The 18,730-nt window shown below is 43.6% G+C and overlaps 1 protein-coding gene across 3 annotated transcripts in view; it reads right to left on the reverse strand.

Annotated features, from left to right (window-relative positions):
* The window catches only part of Acap2 (ArfGAP with coiled-coil, ankyrin repeat and PH domains 2), a 115,135-nt gene extending 99,084 nt beyond the window's left edge, over window positions 1–16,051 (reverse strand). The window contains exon 1 of one of the 3 annotated variants that reach the window (XM_051191307.1): window positions 15,689–16,051. In XM_051191307.1, the coding sequence (XP_051047264.1) occupies window positions 15,689–15,741 (53 nt within the window). In that variant the 5' untranslated portion in view covers window positions 15,742–16,051. The remainder of the gene's footprint in view (window positions 1–15,688) is intronic. The other 2 variants (XM_051191309.1, XM_051191308.1) reach the window with 2 other exon arrangements.
* Window positions 16,052–18,730: the final 2,679 nt, after the last annotated feature.

Raw genomic sequence — 18,730 nt, forward strand, 5'->3', positions numbered from 1 at the left:
ATTATTACTCAGAAGGTAGTCCCAAATTTAAAAATACTACTCAAAATATGTATTTTTTATTCACTTTTAATTTTTGGTTGTGTTGAGGCCAACCTGCATAGGAGGCAGCTCTCTCATTCCACCATGTGGGTCACAGGGATCAAACTCAAGTTTGTCAGGCTTGGCGGCAAGCACCTTTACCCACTCAGCCATTTTTCCATGCCCCAAAATATATGTATTTTAAACTGTGAGGTCTGAGTCAGCAAAATCACTGACTCAGCTGGTAAAGGTGCTTCACCATGCAAGCCTGGCAACCTGAGTTCAACCTCTGGGACCCACCCCAGCCATCCCCTTACTCCCTATGTGCACCATGGTACAAAGTCCCACACATCATGAATGCACAGCACACATGACACATCACACACACACACATACACACACACACCATGTAACAATAACAATTTTTTATTAAATTATGAGGTATTTTATTAGCATTTCCTTCAAAAACAGTTCAGTCAAGCTACACTCTTCGTGTGAGAATTGTTTTCCTATGCCTTTTGCAGTGCCAGGAACTCTATTGATTTTTTTTGTTTGTTTGTTTGTTTGTTTGGGTGGGGCTGAAACAGGGTCTCTCTCTCTACACATCCCCAGCTGTCCTGAAATTCACTATGTAGGACTAAGGCTAGTCTTAAACTCATGGAAATATATCTGCCTCTGCCTCTCAAGTGCTGGGATAAAAGGTGTACGCCATGCCTGGCAGTACTGGGGACTCAAAGTCATCAATTTGATAGCCAAAAATCCCTTCCTTTAGTGTGGGTGTTTCATTTGTTGGTTGTTTGGCTCACAATTCTAGAGGCAGCAAGTCAAGTCCAAGGGCATGGTGATTCCTTCTAGTGAGGGCCACATGCTGTGCTCAAACATGAGGGAGACATCAACTGGCAAAACTAACTGCTCCGGCTTTATAACGTCTCATGCATTTTCATTTTTCTTGCCATGGCTTAGGGTGAAAAGCAGCTAGTGACATCCCAGCCTTGGTCCCTTTCTGCCTCGTGACTGTGGGTGCAATGTGACCAGACTCCTAGTACCCCTGCCAAGCCTTCCCTGTGTGATGGACTATGTCCTCTCAAACCATGAGCCTTTCAGGTATTTGTCTGAAGCAACAAGAGAACAGTATTGATCAGCTGCAACATGACTTTGCCACCAGTTGAGACGAAGAGTGCAGCAGGGCCTGGTGGCACCTGTCTGTAATCACAGCTTCAAAAGGCAAGATCTGAAGTTCAAGGCCTGTTGCGCTACACAGTAAATTCAAGACCAGTCTGGGCAAAAGAGACCCTATTTCAAGATAAAATGTAGAAGCAGAAGCCTGGGGAAAGGACCTGATGGAGAAGCACTTGCCTGGCAAGCATGAGACAAGAGGGCTAATCCCCAGCTTCACACATATACATACACAAAGGGACTATATTTCTCTGCCCCCTTGAGCTGGGTGGCACCTTAAAAGAATATAGTAACATTAACATTGCTAGTCCAGGCATAACTGTTAACTGCTTAACTATCTTGTCCCTTGGAAGTAAACTACTTTGAACATACAATTACACTAGCAAGAACATGCAATAAGAAGCCCACGGTACGTGGAAAGAGACAAATAAGATGCCGAGTGGAATGAAAGGACAGAGGGATCCAAGAATGCCAGACATCAGACACACGAAATGAAGGAGCCATGCTGGAGTGGGTCTTCCAGCCTCGGCCACCTCAGGGGATGTTAGGGATGGATGAGTCAGAGATGAACCATCCAGCCAGGCTCTTTTCCAAACTGCAGACTCCTGAATCATAAGCAAAATAAAAGGGTTGTTTTGACTCACTTTCAGTTGATTTGTTACACACAGCACTAGATAACCAGATGGTAATTTAAAGTGTGTACTAATCTTCAAGATTTTGTTTCTCTAAATCAACAATGGTACAAATCACAAGGGTACCTTGCAAAGCACTACCACACTGCCATAGGGACTGTATAAAGCGGGCACCTCAAGGACATGGAACTAAGGCATGATGAGGCTAGCCAGAACCTTGCTATGTAGCTCAGGGTAGACATTAATCCTGATCTTCTTGCCTCCACTCTCCAGTGCTATGGTTACAAATGTGTGTTACTGAGACCAGCCAGTCTTTAAAGATCAGTTACAAGACTAAATTTCATTAGGTCTTTGTGAGGTTGTTGGGGATGTTTGGGGGAGGAGTGAGCTAGTTCTTTTTGCGGCAGGATCCTGTTAGATAGCCCAGGCTGATTTGGAACTCACTATGTAGCCCAGGCTGGCTGAGTACTCACTATATAGCCAAAGCTGGCCTCAAACTTAAGACAATGCCCCTGCCTCAGCCTCTCAAGGTCAGAAACTACAAGCATGAGTCCATGGATTTCTTTTTCTCCAAATATCAGTCTGATTCAGGTGGCTCAGGGACAAGAGTTGAAAAGCTATCTGATTTCCTGAACAGTTAAATAAAACGCAAAAATGTATCAAGATGGATGGTTAACAGACATAAGTGCAATTGAGTAGGCAGAGTAAGGGAATGTCCTATAGCACTTTAGGATAACTATAACTAACAACACTGAACAATGTCTCTAAATAGTTACTAAGGAAGATTTTAACTGGTCCCAACACAAAGAAATGATAATTAACTGAGGTATCGGGTATGCCAATTACTTTGATCTGATCATTCAGATTTTAGTGTGTTTGTGCAAGTGTATACACTGTACCCACAAAACACAGAAGTATTATTTGTCAATTTTTAGATAATGCTATATATACAATGACTAATAAGGAAAATTTCATTAATTAGCTAACATTTTAACATTGAAAAATAAGTGATAACTACCATATTACCTAAGCTCAGACATTGAAAACAAAATTAAAATTTAGAAATATCAGTAGTCAGCAGTGGGAAAGTGGGAGAGAGAGCTAATTGATATTTAATACCCTTTTCTACTATTTCTTTCCTTTTGTTGTTATGGTTTTGTTCTGTTTCTTGTTTGAGACAGGGTCTCACTATGTAGCCCTGATTGGCCTGGAACTCCCTAAGTAAAGCAGACTGGCCTCACAGACATCCACCTGCCTGCCTCTGCCTCCTGAGTGCTGGGGTTTAAGGTGTGCATCACCATGCCTAGACTATTTGAATTATTTCCTAAAAGAGAAAGAAAATGGCACCAAGAATGGTGGCACATAATAAGAATCCCAGTGTTAGGGGGAAGGCAGGAGGGTCCCATGGTGAGACTCTAGCTCCAAAAAAATGGAGAAAGAAGGGCTAAGGATGCGTTGCATTTATAGAGTGCTGCCAAAATAAAACTTGCTGCCAAAATAAAACTCCTTTATTTTGTCAGGCATGGTGGTACATGACTTCATCACAATCATAGCAAGACCCTGATGCAAAAAAGGTAGTGCAAGAAGGATGGCGTTTTTCACACACACACACACACACACACACACGCACGCACGCACGCACGCACGCACGCACGCACGCACCACCTCTAAAGCAGTCTCCTTGCATTATTAAACACTTTAAAGGAAAAGTCAAAGGGATGAATTTTCAGCTTACTATGATAGCTTCTCAGGGAACAGAAAGCTAAGCTAGTAAACTCAAAACACCTGTAAGTGAAAAACCATATTAAAAAGAACTGTCAACAGGAAAAGTTTTGTTTACTTACACCTATTTCTGACTAATGTCACAAAACCAAAATGGTTAGTCCTGTCAGGTTCAGTTTCCTATGAGTATATACTCTGATCATAATTTACAAAATGCACAATTAAATTCTGTTACTATTCCTCCTAATGTCTCAACACCATCTGCCTTCAGTCAAACATGTCAAATACACATGTATACCTGTCAGTTACACCTCCTTCCCTGTGACATCATTTCAGACAGTTACTCCTGCCCAACCTTCCCGAAAACTGGATCTACAGGCACAAGGAACTGTGTCCAGGATACATAATCCTTTTAAAAAAGACATTTACTGCTCTCCTGCAACTTGAAGTGGAACTTTATCAAAATACTTTGTTCCAATATCCAAATGAATATTGTACCTGGGTGCTGGAGCTGAGGGTATGGGTAAATGACAGAGCACTTGGTAGCCTGTGTGAGATCTAGATCCCATCTCTAGCACTGGAAGAAAGAAAAAGAAAAACAAAATCCAACAAGGCTCTAAAATTGCAGGCTAGTACCAAACCCCAAATACTATATTTTTTCCTATGATGCATGCTGACTTGCATGTTTAATTTATAAATTAGGCACAGAAGCATAACAATAATAAAATAGAATGAGAGCGAGAGAGGTGGCTCAGAGGTTAACAGCACTGGCTGTTCTTCCAGAGATCCTGAGTTCAATTATCAGCAACCACATGGTGGCTCACAGTCATCTACAATGAGATCCAATGCTTTCTTAAGGCCTGCAGGTATACATGTAGATAGAATACTGTATACATAACAAATAAATAAATCTTTTCAAAAGATAAATAGAATAGAATGATCATAACAACACACTATACTGAAAGTCCCATGGGAACTAGAGAAAAGGCTCCGCAGTTGAAGGCCCTTGCTGGGTTTGCAGAGGACCCATCTGGCAGCTCACAGCACCTGTCATTCCAGTTCCAGATGATCTGGTGTCCCCTCTAGTCTCCTCAGCACCAGGCAAACACATACGTACACACACACACACACACACACACACACACACACACACACACGTGCGTGCAAGCACTCACATACATAACAATAAACAAATCTTTAAATAAAATATGAATTACTCTTCTCTGAAAGCATCCCCACTATGTTCATGCCGCTTCCTGTGATGTGAGAGTTCAATGTCTGCACATCAAGGTGGAAAAGATGAATGCACATGGTGCTGGTAGTGAATATGAGAAACAAATAAATGTCAAGAATTTAGGGTCCTCAACACTTGCTTCTATTGAGTTTCTTCCAGAACAGCCTGGTTTCGCCACTGAGGACTTGCTTTTGGTGGAACCTTAATCCAATTTCTTCAACACGACTGAAAGCGTGTTTGCAGTTTCTTTATCAATAGATGCAGCCTCTCTGGTGATTTTTAGTTTTCAGCCCTAACACATACCTAAACCTGTGTGCCTATCTCATATTTGCAGCCCAGTGGCTTGGTGTTATTCAATTCAGAGGATTACCACTGAAGTCTTCGCATATGTTAAACACCGTCTGCCCTGGCACTCAGCGACCCATCAGAAAATATTCTCTACTCAAGTTCCAGCCACAAGCCTTCTCCTCCCATTGTAACTAGGTGTTTACTGCACGTTATGTCTGTAACTTTAATTATATTACGTTTATTCATTTATGTGTATGTACTCATACAAAAGTCAAAGGACATCTCAGGGGAGCCAGTTCGGGAATCAAGCTCAGATTTTCAGGCTTGGGGGCAAGTGCCCTTCTTTACCTGCTAAACCATCTCACCGGTCCAATGTCTGTAACTTCTGCTGGTTGAGATGTGAAAGCAAAACTCACAAAAAAATTTCTTTTTCTAACCAGGTGTAGAGCTCACATCTGTAATCCCAGCCTGAAAAGCTGAAGCAGGAGTATTACTATGGTTCTAAGCCAGCATAAACTAGAGTGAGACTCTTAACAGAAACCAAAGTGCCAGAAAGATTTCTCATCACATAAATTGCCACTAACCCTAAAAACCTGAGTGCAATCCCTAGAGCCCACAGATAGAAGAGAACTGACTCACACAGTTGTGTTCTGACAACCATACATACACTGCAGCATGTGTGACCCCCCCACACACACACAGAGAGAGAGAGAGAGAGAGAGAGAGAGAGAGTTTCTACCTTCACAATTTCAGAGTGAAGGTATTTTAAAAGTTTTTAAAAGCATTCTGTAAGTTCAGGCAGTTTCAGACAATTCTCACTGCCTAGTCACTTAAATGAAACACTCCATAATGAGCAAAGTAAGTTAGAGCTAGCTAGAAGACTCATTCATGTGGTTCTTGTTGCTGCAAACAAAGAGAGGGCAGATTTATTTAAGCTCCGCCCACCACAGCAGGAAGTTTACAACAAAGCAGCTGAAGCAACAAAGCACAGTGGAAGGATCTGGGGACTAGGTATAAGCTTCCAGCTACACCCATCACACCTACTTCCCCCACCCTGGTTCCACTTCACAAAGTAGCTACAAGCTCCCAAAATATTGCCGCCAGCTAGGGACCAAGCATGCAACACACAAGCTTGTGGAGGGCATTTCATGCCCAGACCATAACATTTTGCCATTGGCTTCCAGGAGTTCATGGTGCAAAACGAACTCAGTTACCCTCCAAGAGTCATAATAGTTCCAGCATTGCTCAAAAGAGCAGATGCAAAATGCTGCTATCTCCAACATCCTGGAGTCTACATAGTAGCTTGGGCTGCACCCTCAGAACTCCACACAATCTTCCGTGTGGACTCCCACCCTGCCACACATTGTCTACACAGCTCCCCAGCCTTCCCTTTGAAATCTGGTTACAAGTCTCCATAATCACATGGATAATGAACAGTTCTGTACCAGCTAGAGTGGTGCCAACTTGGACCATGGTTGTGCTGGCCTCTCAGTTCCTGGGCAGCAGAGTACAGTGAAATGAATTATGGGAAAACACTTTCCTAGCCTGCACTTAGCAAGCCATGGGCCTAGGAAATGCTCTCAACCCAAGCGAAAGTTTCTTAATGAGTTTGCATGTTTATGCCCTTGAGCCTTAGAGTCCCAGGCAATTCTCATGAAGCCCTTAGGGCTCTTCTATAGCCCAATGATCAGTTGTCCTAACCTCTTCAGGAATCATCCCTCCTCAACACTATTGTCACCCCAGCCTTCCGAACACACTGCAAGTTTCTTAAGCCATTCTGCTCTGCTCTTCGTTCTCAAGCCTCACCACCTTTTCACTTAAATGAAGCACTTTATAGTGAGCAAAGTAAGTTTAGCCTGGTTAAAAGCAGTCAGCAATAACCATGCCACAGCTGAATGCTAAACTGCCTTAAAAATTCCCTCTGCTATATCCACTAGTCCTTCGCCTAATTTAACTCAGCCTCCCACAGTCTCTGGCCATGAACAAAATGTACAATGGACCCTCAATGGCCTTTACTCCAATTCCCCAAAGAACCCTCCTTCACCCCGGAGCTGGGACAGCCTGGCATTCTTCTCGGCTTTCTGGTCCTCTGAACTCAGCACAACTGTCCACTAACCTGTTTATAGCACTCAAGGGCCCCGCTAGCCTACTTCACCAAATTTTTCCACATTGCTCCCACAAACCAGCTCCCCAAGGCGTCTGAACCACATCAGGAGGTAGCCATGACAATGACCCCACTTTTCTGATAGCATCAGTCAGTTTCGCATCACTGTGACTGAAGTCACTGATGCAAACACCCTAAGACAGGAAGGGTTTATTTGTACCCTGGTTTCAATGGGGTCATCCACAGCTGCTCAGCCCCATGTCCGTGGGCAGAGCAACACAGTGGGAGAAAGACACGGCGGAAGCTATTCACTTTGTGGTAGGCAGATGGGAACCAGGACCAGGTCTTTCATATGGAGAACCTACTTCTTCCAGCCAGCCCCAATTCCCAGATTCATAACCTCCAATACAGTACTGCTGGCTGGGGACCAAATAATCAACACACAAATGAGCTCCAGGAGGACAGTTCACACTCACACAGCAATACTGCAGACCTTAGCAATCTCAGCATAAGGCTGGTTTTAATTTCTTCAAGGAGAACTTTAGCCTTTTCACATCAACGAAGCACTTTACAATTTCATTTTGGAGCGTCTAGATTTACCAGCACCACTACTCTTACACTTCCAGCCCCTCATTAAATGAAATAAAGACTGCTTGGACACAAGTACTACAACCCTACCCAGACAGTTAGTGACTGACGGGCGGGTAGGCTATATGGTAAACATACACCAGGAAAGGAAGTGTTTACAGCCCAGCTGGACGGAACAGGACAGTGGGTGATTTTTTCACCACTCTACATCGAAATGCCAATTTTAAAACGTGAATTTCCAGGCCTGGGGACATGGCTCAGTTGGTAAACTACCTGCTGCATAAGCATAAGGACCTGAGTTCGGATCCCCACCACTAAAGTTAAAGGTGGGCATGCCAACAAGCATCTATAACCAGTGCTGGAAGTATGGAGCCAGGCAAATGTCTGGGGCTCATCAGGCAGACAGTCAATTTAACCAAATCCATGAGCTCCAGGCTCAGTGACAGATTCACCTCAAAAAAAAAAAAAAAAAAAATGGAGCACACCCTGTCACAAAACAGAAATCAAGCTCTAACTGGACTGGAGAGTTCTGGCCAGCAAGAAGAAAGCTAAGGAAGAGTCCTACTCGGCTGTGAACCAGCCCACAAATCTACAAACCAGCCATGCCAGCTATGCCCACTGGAGCAGTAACAGCAAGTCTGTCATGGAGCAACCGACCATTTTCTGATCGGACTTGAGGCCCAGGAAACAGGAGGGAATTCACATCTGGTACTGTGGAAAACCTATAGCTGGGAATGCTGTCTGCTAAATGGACACAATGTGGCATCAAATTGTCAATCGAAATAACTATGTTGATGCCTGCAGATAGTGTTACTGTCATTTACAGTGGTCAGTGATAACTGTAGTGACTCATAATTGGTCAAAGTGTTGAAAATAGTAACTGTTGTAGAAACGAGGCAACTGTATCACCCTCACTAAGGCTCAAGGTAGAAGCAGAGAATGTAAGAGTCAGAAGAAGGACAGAGTAATGTGGATGCTGACCCCAGGCCTGGGGTGGCTGTTGCACTCCTGAATGCTGGGCAGCTGTGTTACCCACACAAGATGGGCACAAGAGTGGGACTGTCGCAGAGAACAGAGGGGCTCAAGAGGCCACACCCTCCCTGAGAGCCATTCTCTTCAGCGGTGGAGCTAATGGTAAAGTGCCTGTGGGTAACCCTAAAGGTCACCAAAAGAAGATGTGAAGGTGGAGGGGAGCCAGCTGTGAAGGAGAAGGGAACAGCTGGAGTGGAAGGGAAATACAGGGCAGCAATAAATGAAGGGCCAAGTTAACTAACTATACACATGTATGACAATAATGAAGCCCGTTAACCCATGGTTATATATAATTAATATAAACTAATTGTAAACTCAAATGCATAAACATATACCCATATCTCTGTGAACACAAATATACAACACACATGCACACACAAAAAAGTGAAAATACAGCATCAAAATTTTCTAGTCCATATTTCCTAGATTTTCCATTTAGTATTTTCTACTTCATTATTTTTACTATTGTGTTTACACAATGGGGGTCTGTTGTGTGCACACATGCTGATGAGGTCAGAGCACAGCTCTGTGCAGTTCCCTTCTCTCCTTCCACCTTTACACAGGCTCCAAGGACCCAAATGAAGTCATCAGACTTGTACATGCTAGGCTATCAAACTGGCCACATTTAGTATTTTCCAGACCAAGATTCATCCAGATAATTGAACCCTTGGATCAATTTTAAGATTATTTTATTAAAATACAGAGTCATCATTTTAAAAGTTCACACCATTAACAAAGTCAAAATATTCAGCTAGTTTTTAATATTTAATGCATATTAGCATTAATGTCTACTGTTAATGGTTTTCTTTTTATTTTGTAAAGAAAATGATTCCTAATTTTAGCCAGGTATAGTAGTGCACTTATAATTCCAACCCATGGAAGGCAGAAGCAGGAAAATTTCAGCCTGAGCTATGTAATGAGACTCTGCCTGAAAAAAAAAAAAAAAAATAGTAAAATTCTACTTCATAAGGTATTTTAGCTATGAAAGGATATAGAATGAGGCCTGGCATATCCAAAAAGTCTGCATTCATTTATGTTAAGTTGATTAAATTAAGTAAAAAATTAGAAACTGAAATTAGGAACATCAGGCTTCATTGCTTTGAGATATATATATATATTGTTAATTTCATTCTACCACTTGAGGTTAAAAAGCACATTTCCTATTATCCTGACTACTCTATTTTTACTGTATGTGAGGTACCAGTTATCAAGGAGTTTGTTATAAAGATGGAATATAAAATGACCAATCAGCCAGGATGAGACTAGCTTAATGGCAAAATGCAATTATGGTGTGTATAGCCTTGTTATGTTACAATGTGTTTCACCCATTAAAACTTCTCATTCAAAGCATCCTGTTAAAAGGTTTTGTTCTACCCAGGACAGTGGTGGTGCACACCTTTAATCCCAGTACTTGGGAGACAGAGGCAGGTGGATCTTTGTCACCTGAACTACAGAGTGAGTTCCAGGACAGCCGGGTTACACAGAGGAACCCTATCTCCAAAAAAAAAAAAAAAAAAAAAGATTTTATTGTATTGTATTCTAGTTTACTGCTGAAGAATTGAATCAAATCAGGACTATAATCTCTCAACCAAAAAAAAAAAAAAAAAAAAAAACCTTCAGGACAGTGAATAATAGATATTGTTAAAGGTTAAAAGATCACACAAAGACTATTTAAAAGCTTACCAAAGTAATTATGTTTGCATATGAACACTACTCAGAGTAAAAACCACTTCGCAGAAGCTTAAGTAATGGCTCCGAGGTTAAAAGCACTATAGTTGGCTAAAAACTGCCTATAACTCCAATTGCAGACAATACATTATTTTGGCTTTTATGGGCACCATCCATGCACATGGTACGTAGACATACATGCAGGAAACACATCCACATGCATAAAACGGATAATAATAAATGCTTCATAATTTGAACATTGTTAATTCAACTTCCTAATGTTGTTAGTTTTGTTTTGTTTTGTTTTGTTTTGTTTAAACAGTGTCTCACTGTATGGCCCAGGCTAACCTTCAATCTGAGACCCTGCTGCCACAGCCTCCTGATTCCACGCTCCGTCATGCTTGGCCTCTCAACTTTTACCTCAAAGACATTTTCACTTCCTAACTGAACCAAAGTATGTTCAAAATATGTCTGGGAGGACTGGAGAGGTGGCTCAGCATTTATGAGCACTGGCTGCTCTTCCAGAGGACCCAGGTTCAATTCCCAGCACCCACATAGCAGGTTACAACCACCACTAACTCAGTTCCAGGGGACCCAATGCCCTTTTGTGGCTGTCACGGGTACTGGGTACACGTGATGCACAGACAGACATACACGTAAAACGCCCATTCACATAAAATAAAAATCTTTTTTTTTTTTCCCCAAGTCTCATTAGATAGTCCTAACTAGCCTCAAACTCACAATCTTTCTGTCTCTGACAACCTGGGAATCGTAATGATATCACCAGCATGCTGAGCCTATAAACAATTTGGATTATAGGTTCTGAAAATTCAAACAAGAAACTACTTATCATTTCAGGCCCAAATTCAAACTTCAGTAAATATTAATTAAAATGTCTCTTCCTCCCAAATATTCCCTCTTAGGGAAAAAAAAAGTTATTCAGAGATACATTTATATTCTTGCAGATTTTTTATAACAAGATTTTGACCTTTAAGCTTTTAGACTGGTATTTTAAAAGCTAAAAATAGAACCCAAATTTATACAATGAAATGTGCCCTACAATCTACTAGCAAAACTGAAAATACCCAGAACTGGAATGCAAGAGAAAGCACCACGTCTATTCAAATTATCAAAAGTCACAACAACAGCTTTTTCTCCCCATCCCAGAAATAACCTTCCTATTTTCTCAGCAACTCAACAGGAAAATGAAGGTTTTAACCTTGAGTGGTAGTGAACCTTTTCTTCAGCAAGATCTGACTTTGCACCAAGTTTATAGCATCCAAGGCAGTTACATACAAATGCCTTATTTTAATGCCGTAAGATCCATTTTGTGAGCTGAGCTGTGGCACACACCTTTGATCCCTGCATTGGGAAGCAGAGGCAGGAAGATCTCTATAAGTTTGAGGCCAGCATGGTCTACAGAGTGAGTTCCAGGACAGCCAGGAACTATTACACAGAGAAATCTTGTCTCAAAAAACCAAAATAATAATAATAGTGATTCATTTTGTGAAAACATTTTTATTTTATAAACTTTATTATTTAAAAACTTACAAATAAAAGCATCACACACCAAAATTAGCAGGACCCAAAGTCTACAAAACTGAATGAACTTCTATATAGAATTCACATTTTGGAATAAAAGCTTTTATTTTTGGTGGTAGATAAGTACATAAAATATCTTCAATACTGAAAGTATAAAACTTAATGTGAGGCTCCACAACTTCTGTTCTGATTTTTGTTTGTTTGTTTCTTGACTCAAGGTTTCTCTGAGCAATAGCCCTGGCTGTCCTGGCACTCACTCTGTAGACCAGGCTGGTCTCAAACTCACAGAGATCCTCCTGCCTGTGTCCTGAGTGCTGGGATTCAAGGCATTCACCACCACTGCCTAAACTTAATTTTTGTATTACTATTTAATAATGTATGGGTGTTTTACCTGCATGTGTGTCTGTGCACCATAGGTATGCCCTATGCCCAGAATAGGGCACTGGATCCCTGGAACTGGACTTACAGTTCTGAGGAATAGAACCCAGGTCCATTGGAAAGCAGCCAGTGCTCTTAACAGCTGAGCTGTCTCTCCAGCCCTAATGTGAGTAAGGAGAGAATGATTTTAAGAAATTAAAGGCAGAGACCTGCCCTCACAATTTCTCCTGTTTTCCTTGTTTTTCTTGGTAATAACGAATAACAGAGTTTTGTTTTGTTTGCATGTCTATACGTGACTGGTGTACATGTGTATATGCACATTTATATAGGTTGGTGTATGTGTGCCCAAGCAATGTCCACATATGTGCACACATAAAGGCCAAAGGCTGATGTTCCTCCATCATTCTCCACCTCATATGTTCAGGTAGGGTCTCTCACTTAATCCCAGTGGCTCTGATTCAGCTGTCTAGCTAGCCACCTTGTTCCATAGGACCGATCTCTGCCTCCAGAATGCTGAGATTGTCAGCCCAGCACTTACAAGTGTGCTGGGGATCCACACTACAGTCCTCAATGGCCAATCACATAGTCATCACTTTACTCACTGAGTTTATCTCCTCAGCCCAGGATTCATAGTCAGGACTCTAACCACTGAGCTGTCTCCTCAGCCAAGGTGACAGGGCTTTTGCTAAGATCTCCAGACTAGCCTCCAATTCACAATCTTCCTGCCTCAGCTTCTGAAGTAGATGGGCTCACATTCTCTACTCTGATAAGTTCCAATGTTGCATTCCAAATTCATATATACTCACATCAACTTTATCCAATGCAGAATGATGTGAACTAATATTAATGAAATACCCTGTTCTGATACAACCCAAATCTACACAGCACTGGAGTTACAGAAAAACTTCAATTTAATCTTCTTGACATTGTTCTCTATTGTAAATCTAATCTAGGCCCCAAAATGAATACAAGATGCTGAAAATCTTGAAACCTTGGTATCTGTTCCCAGTTTGCAGCTGACAATAATTGGAATGCCAGAGGCTAGAAATCCTAGAAATCTCTATCTACATAAAACAGGGCAAATATTACAATTAAGTTGAACCAAAAAGCTCACCATATCACACCACAACAACCTGGTATCTCTAATTCTTCTTTTATATTCAAGGGTTACTTTAAAAAAGAAAGTGTCACATGACATGTAACCAACATCAAAGGCTAAAAGCCTACCCAAAACACTTCCCTCAACTTGCCCCCACACACAAATCAAATTTATCTAAAACCAGGGAAGCACAAAGCTACATTCTCTAAAAAGAAAGTTTTGTGGTTACTTCCTGTGAAGATAAACAGCTGACGGCTGGGGAGACAGCTCAGTGGGTCAAGTGCTTGCCACACAAGACTAAAGAACTGAGTTTGACTCCCCAAAACATATGTTTAAAAAAAGAAAAAGAAAACCGGGAGCACCACCATACCTATAATCCCAGCGCTGGGGAGACAGAGATGGGAGGGTCCCTAGGACTGCTGGCCAGCCAGTCTAGCCAAATCAGCAAGTCTGAGATTCAGTGAGAGACCCTCTCAAAAGACAAGGTAGGAAGCAACTGAGGAAGACATCCAATGACTATCTCTGGACACGCACGCACGCACACGCACGCGCGCGCGCGCACGCACACACACACACACACACTCACTCACTCAAACGGCTGAATCACCTAAGCAAAAAATTCTGAGTAAGCAAAACTTCCCAAGGTATTATTTTAAAATTACTTCATTTGCTGCCCAGTCAGGAAAGCTAACATCTAAGGGAGCCCTAAACAATCTATTTGGGTCACCAGGGTCCTTCAATTCACCCAGAACATAAAACTGTCAAAATCTAATGGCAAAAACATTAACGAAATCAAGTGCAGAGCTGTGCTTGTTTGCAAGCATTAACTTCAAATAAAGCTTACACCTAGAAAAGAGCAAAGACAACGTGTCCCTAAATTTCCTCTAAGTTCCCTCATTCTAAGCGTATCCTTCCTCTTCTTGGAAGGAGAATGGGATGCCAAATTAACAGTCAGAAGGCTAAGAACAGTTCGTTCCCAGAGGGTGCAAGAATTTACAATGCACACTTGGCAGGGAGCTCGGTGGGCGCGCACAACACAAACACACACACACACACACACACACACACACACACACACACACACCAATGTTCAGAGGAAGCTTCAAAAAATGTCACTGTGTAACTTAAGTTTTAAGGTCTTATTTAGGCCTAAATCCAGCCCTATCCCAGTACAATGCAAAACACAGCCTAAGAAAGGCTCCATTCTCCAAACCCAGACTTTCCTATAATGCTCGAAAGGGAAAAACCACGGATTCTGGACCCCCCCTCAGTAACTGCAGCCTCTCACGTGGAAGGCAGGCCAGCCCATGTGAATCCAAATGCCACCACATCAGTTTTGTGACAGATCCACTGGGAGCATCCGACTGTGATCCTGGGCCCCTCCAGCCCGCGGGAAGAGGAACACAAATGCAATCTTTGGGGCCCTCCTACTTCCGTTCTCAAAACAGAAATGCTGCCTTGGCTAGCCCTCAGACCCTGCACCTCTTCTAAAAGCTTCGACGAAAAGCAGAACAGACCGTGGCGGTCAAGGGTGGCTAGACTAGGTGGTTCAAAGCCCCCCACCCCGCCCCTACTCCATCGAATCCGCAGCCGACGCTTCCCTGGGGCCCCTGCCCCCTCCTCCCTGGCCGAGGGCCGCGGAGAAGCGGGAAGAGGAACTAAGTGACCCGCAAGGATGCCCAGAAAGCTGGCGCGCAGAGGGGGTGGGGAGGTGGGCGCCGACGCGCAGCGGAAGGAAGGGGAGAGGAAAAGCGCCAGAGAGGGACGCGACTTTCGCGATGCGGCGGTGCCCGGGCTCCGGGAGAGGCGGCGGTGAGCCAGGTCTGAAGAGGCGACGTCCCCTCTCGGCCACGCCTCGGATTGCGGGCGAAAGGCTGCGGCCCGCCCCGTCCGAAGGCGCGGACTTAGCGCCCGCGGTGCTCCCGGAGCTGGCTGGGGTTCCCGGGGTCCGCGGTGCACCCAGCATCTATCTACGGGTGTACCCGGGAGCGGACGATGCACCCGGGGTCGCTGGGTACTGCCGGGGTCTGGCGGGTGTTCCCGGGTCAGTCGGTGCCCCCGCACCCAGCGGGTATTACAGGGGCCAGCGAATGCTCCCGGGGTTGACAAGCGATCCCAGGGTCAGCGGCCGCTCCCCAGGACCGGCTCTCACGCCCCGCCGCCGGGAGATGCGGCTCCAGGAGGCACCAGGCGACACTGCGGGTTACCTGAAGCGGGGCGAGTCCTTCAGACACTCCTCGAAATCCACGGTCATCTTCATCTTGCCTCCGCCTGGCCTCGCAGGAGACGCCTGAAGAGCGGCGGGAGCTGCGGGAGCGGGCGAGCGGCGGCGGCGGCGGCGGCGGCACCGGGGATCCGGGCTACGTCTGCGAGCGCTCGGCCGCCTCTAGCGCTGCACGGAGCTGCTGAGGGCGCCGCGCACCCTGGGCATAGCAGCCGCGAAGACTGCAACGGCTCGTCAGGCCCAGGCCGCCTCTTCCTCCGCCCCAGCTGAGCGCCGGCCGGGGAAAACGCCCCGGAGTGACAACCGCCGCCAGCCAGCCACCGAGCCGCGGCCACGGGAGGGGCTTCCGGCAGCACCGCCCGCGGGAGGTGCACGGCCGCTGCGACAGCCAACCGCGGTGCGCGGGTGTCGTTAGGCGGGAATGCACGGGTTGCTAGGAGGCCGGCCACGCAGGCGCTCTGGGAAGGAAGTCACGTGGCCTGCCTCCCTCCCACCCCCACCTCCTCACCCCTCCCTCGGATCTAAAAGGAAGATGTACTCTTTAAAGCAGCGCTGGCAACAATCTGTAGAGGTCTGGGAGCAGAAACCATAAGGAGGAAAAAACTAGACTAAGCTTTTCAGTTTAGAGACTAAGGCTAGGAGAGGCTTGAGGGCACCTTTGATAACCTATCGCTTATTGGCTCCACCGCATAATTTGGAAATTTCTCTTACATACATCTTTTCTTCCTGGAAGAAAGTACAATGGCTAAACTATTTAAAATCACCCTTAAAAGTATGAGTGTATCTGTAAAAATGCAGAGACGGGATGTTTTAATCCAGTGGCTGTAAACACCTGGAGGCAACTTCTAGAGTTATCTCCTAACTTTCCCATTTTACACAGCACTGATCTGATACAGCTGTCCAGTTGACAGTGTCGCACAGTAAACATCCAGTAAGTGTGGTTGTTATGATTTCACTACTGCCTTCTTTACAGGTTAGTCAAAGGTCAAGCCTCACTCAGCCAGCACACTTTTGCTATCTGAAGTCTATAGGACCTTTGACCATTGCCTGTGTTAGAGAGTAATGCATGCTATTTTTTTGTAATCTCTTGTTACACCTTGATCTCTTCTGCACATTTACAAAGTACCAGAGGAATGTTGAAACTTTTCAAAGAACACATAAACATTGTATATGTATTTCTTTCTTTCTTACTTTCTTTTGATTGAATTCTACATCTCTATATTCTGCATAAGTCCACTTGATAGCTACAAACTATCTACTGTTAAAGCTTAGTGTCCTCAAATATATCAGTTGGTCAGGTTAATCTTTTCCAGGATTGTAACTTCTAAATTGCAACTTTATGGAAAGAATTAGCCATTTATACATTTAATTGCATTGATTTGTGACAACTAGTCAGCATATACAATAAGTCATTGTGTCAATGTTTCATCACTCTTTTGCAAGACCCTTAAAAGTGGTATTGGGGGGGTCAAATTCAGCTGTACAAGATATTAAATATGAAGCCATCCTGGGCTACATAGTGACATCCTGTGTCAAAAAAGCATAGACATAATAACAGAAACCCTGTGATGCTGACACCAACCCTGACAGGTAGAGTAGTGGAACCCAGGATGAAAACCACACACCTACACTACCAAATCTTTGACAAAGATGTCAAAAACATACTGGGATAAAATGACAGCCTCTTCAACAAATGGTGCTGAGGAACCTGGACATCTACATATAAAATAATGACCGTAGGGTCTGGAGTGATGTCCATAAGCTGCTTACCATACAATTACAAGGATCTGAATTTGATCCCTGGCACCCATGTTAAAAGCTAAATATGGTAGCATGTGCTGTAATCCTAAGGCTGGGGGGGGGGAGAGGCTGAGCTGGGGAGCTCCAGGCTCAATGAGGACTAATCTCCAAATATAAGATGAATAGCAGCTGGGAAGACATCCAACATCTACCTCTAGCACACACACATGCTGACACACATGCACACAGACACATGCATGTACCACAGACATACCCCACAAAGCTTCTACATGGCATATTTTTTTTCTTTAAAAAAAAACAGCAAAGGAAAGAGACAGCCTATAAAATGGGAAATATTTTTTGTCAATTATACACATGGCAGACATTAATATCCAGAATCTATACCAATAAATAAATAAATAAATAAATAAATAAACCCTCCAGGGTAAGCATAATGGCTAAATGCTGTTGCAAATTCATGTCCATACTCACACACTTGTGTGCATTACACACACACATAAACACACACACATATACACACACACACACACATACTAATTTTTATTTATTTTTAATGTATGTGTATATGGAAGTGTATACCTCCTGTGTTCTGGTATCTGAATTGCCCAGATAAGAGTCAAATCCACTGTAGCTGGAGTTGCAGGCAGTTATGGACTCTTTGATGTGGGTCCTGGGAACTGAACTTGGGTCCTCTGAAAAAAACAAGTGCTCTTAAGCATTGAGCCATCTCTCCTGCCCCAACACACCACACACACACACACACACACACACAATTTAAAAAGAGAAAAGCAAATTTTAATTAAAGGAAAACCCCATCCAAAAGTTAAACACCAAAAAGAAAAAAATTATATTAATAAATAGGATAATGGATTAAGTAATTTTCTTCCTTCTCAAAGGAAGAAATAAAATTACAAAAGTGCTCAGTACCCTAAGTCATTAAAGAAATGTAAATTAAAACTACACTGAGATTGTATTTCACCAGAGTCAAAATGATGATCAAGAAAACCAGCCACACTGGGTGTGGTAGCACATGCCTTTAATCCCAACACTTGACAGGCAGATCTCTGTGAGTTCAAGTCCAGGTTTGTATGCAGAGTGAGTTCCAGGAAAGGTAGGGCAGTTACAAAAAGAAACCCAGTTACAAAAAGAAACCCTGTCTGAGGGGAGAGAGAGAGAGAGAGAGAGAGAGAGAGAGAGAGAGAGAGAGAGAGAGAGAGAGAGGAGGAGGAGGAGGAGGAGGAGGAGGAGGAGGAGGAAGAAGAAG

The sequence above is a fragment of the Phodopus roborovskii genome, unplaced genomic scaffold (assembly GCF_943737965.1).
Source record: "Phodopus roborovskii unplaced genomic scaffold, PHOROB, whole genome shotgun sequence".
NCBI classification, from domain to species: domain Eukaryota; kingdom Metazoa; phylum Chordata; class Mammalia; order Rodentia; family Cricetidae; genus Phodopus; species Phodopus roborovskii.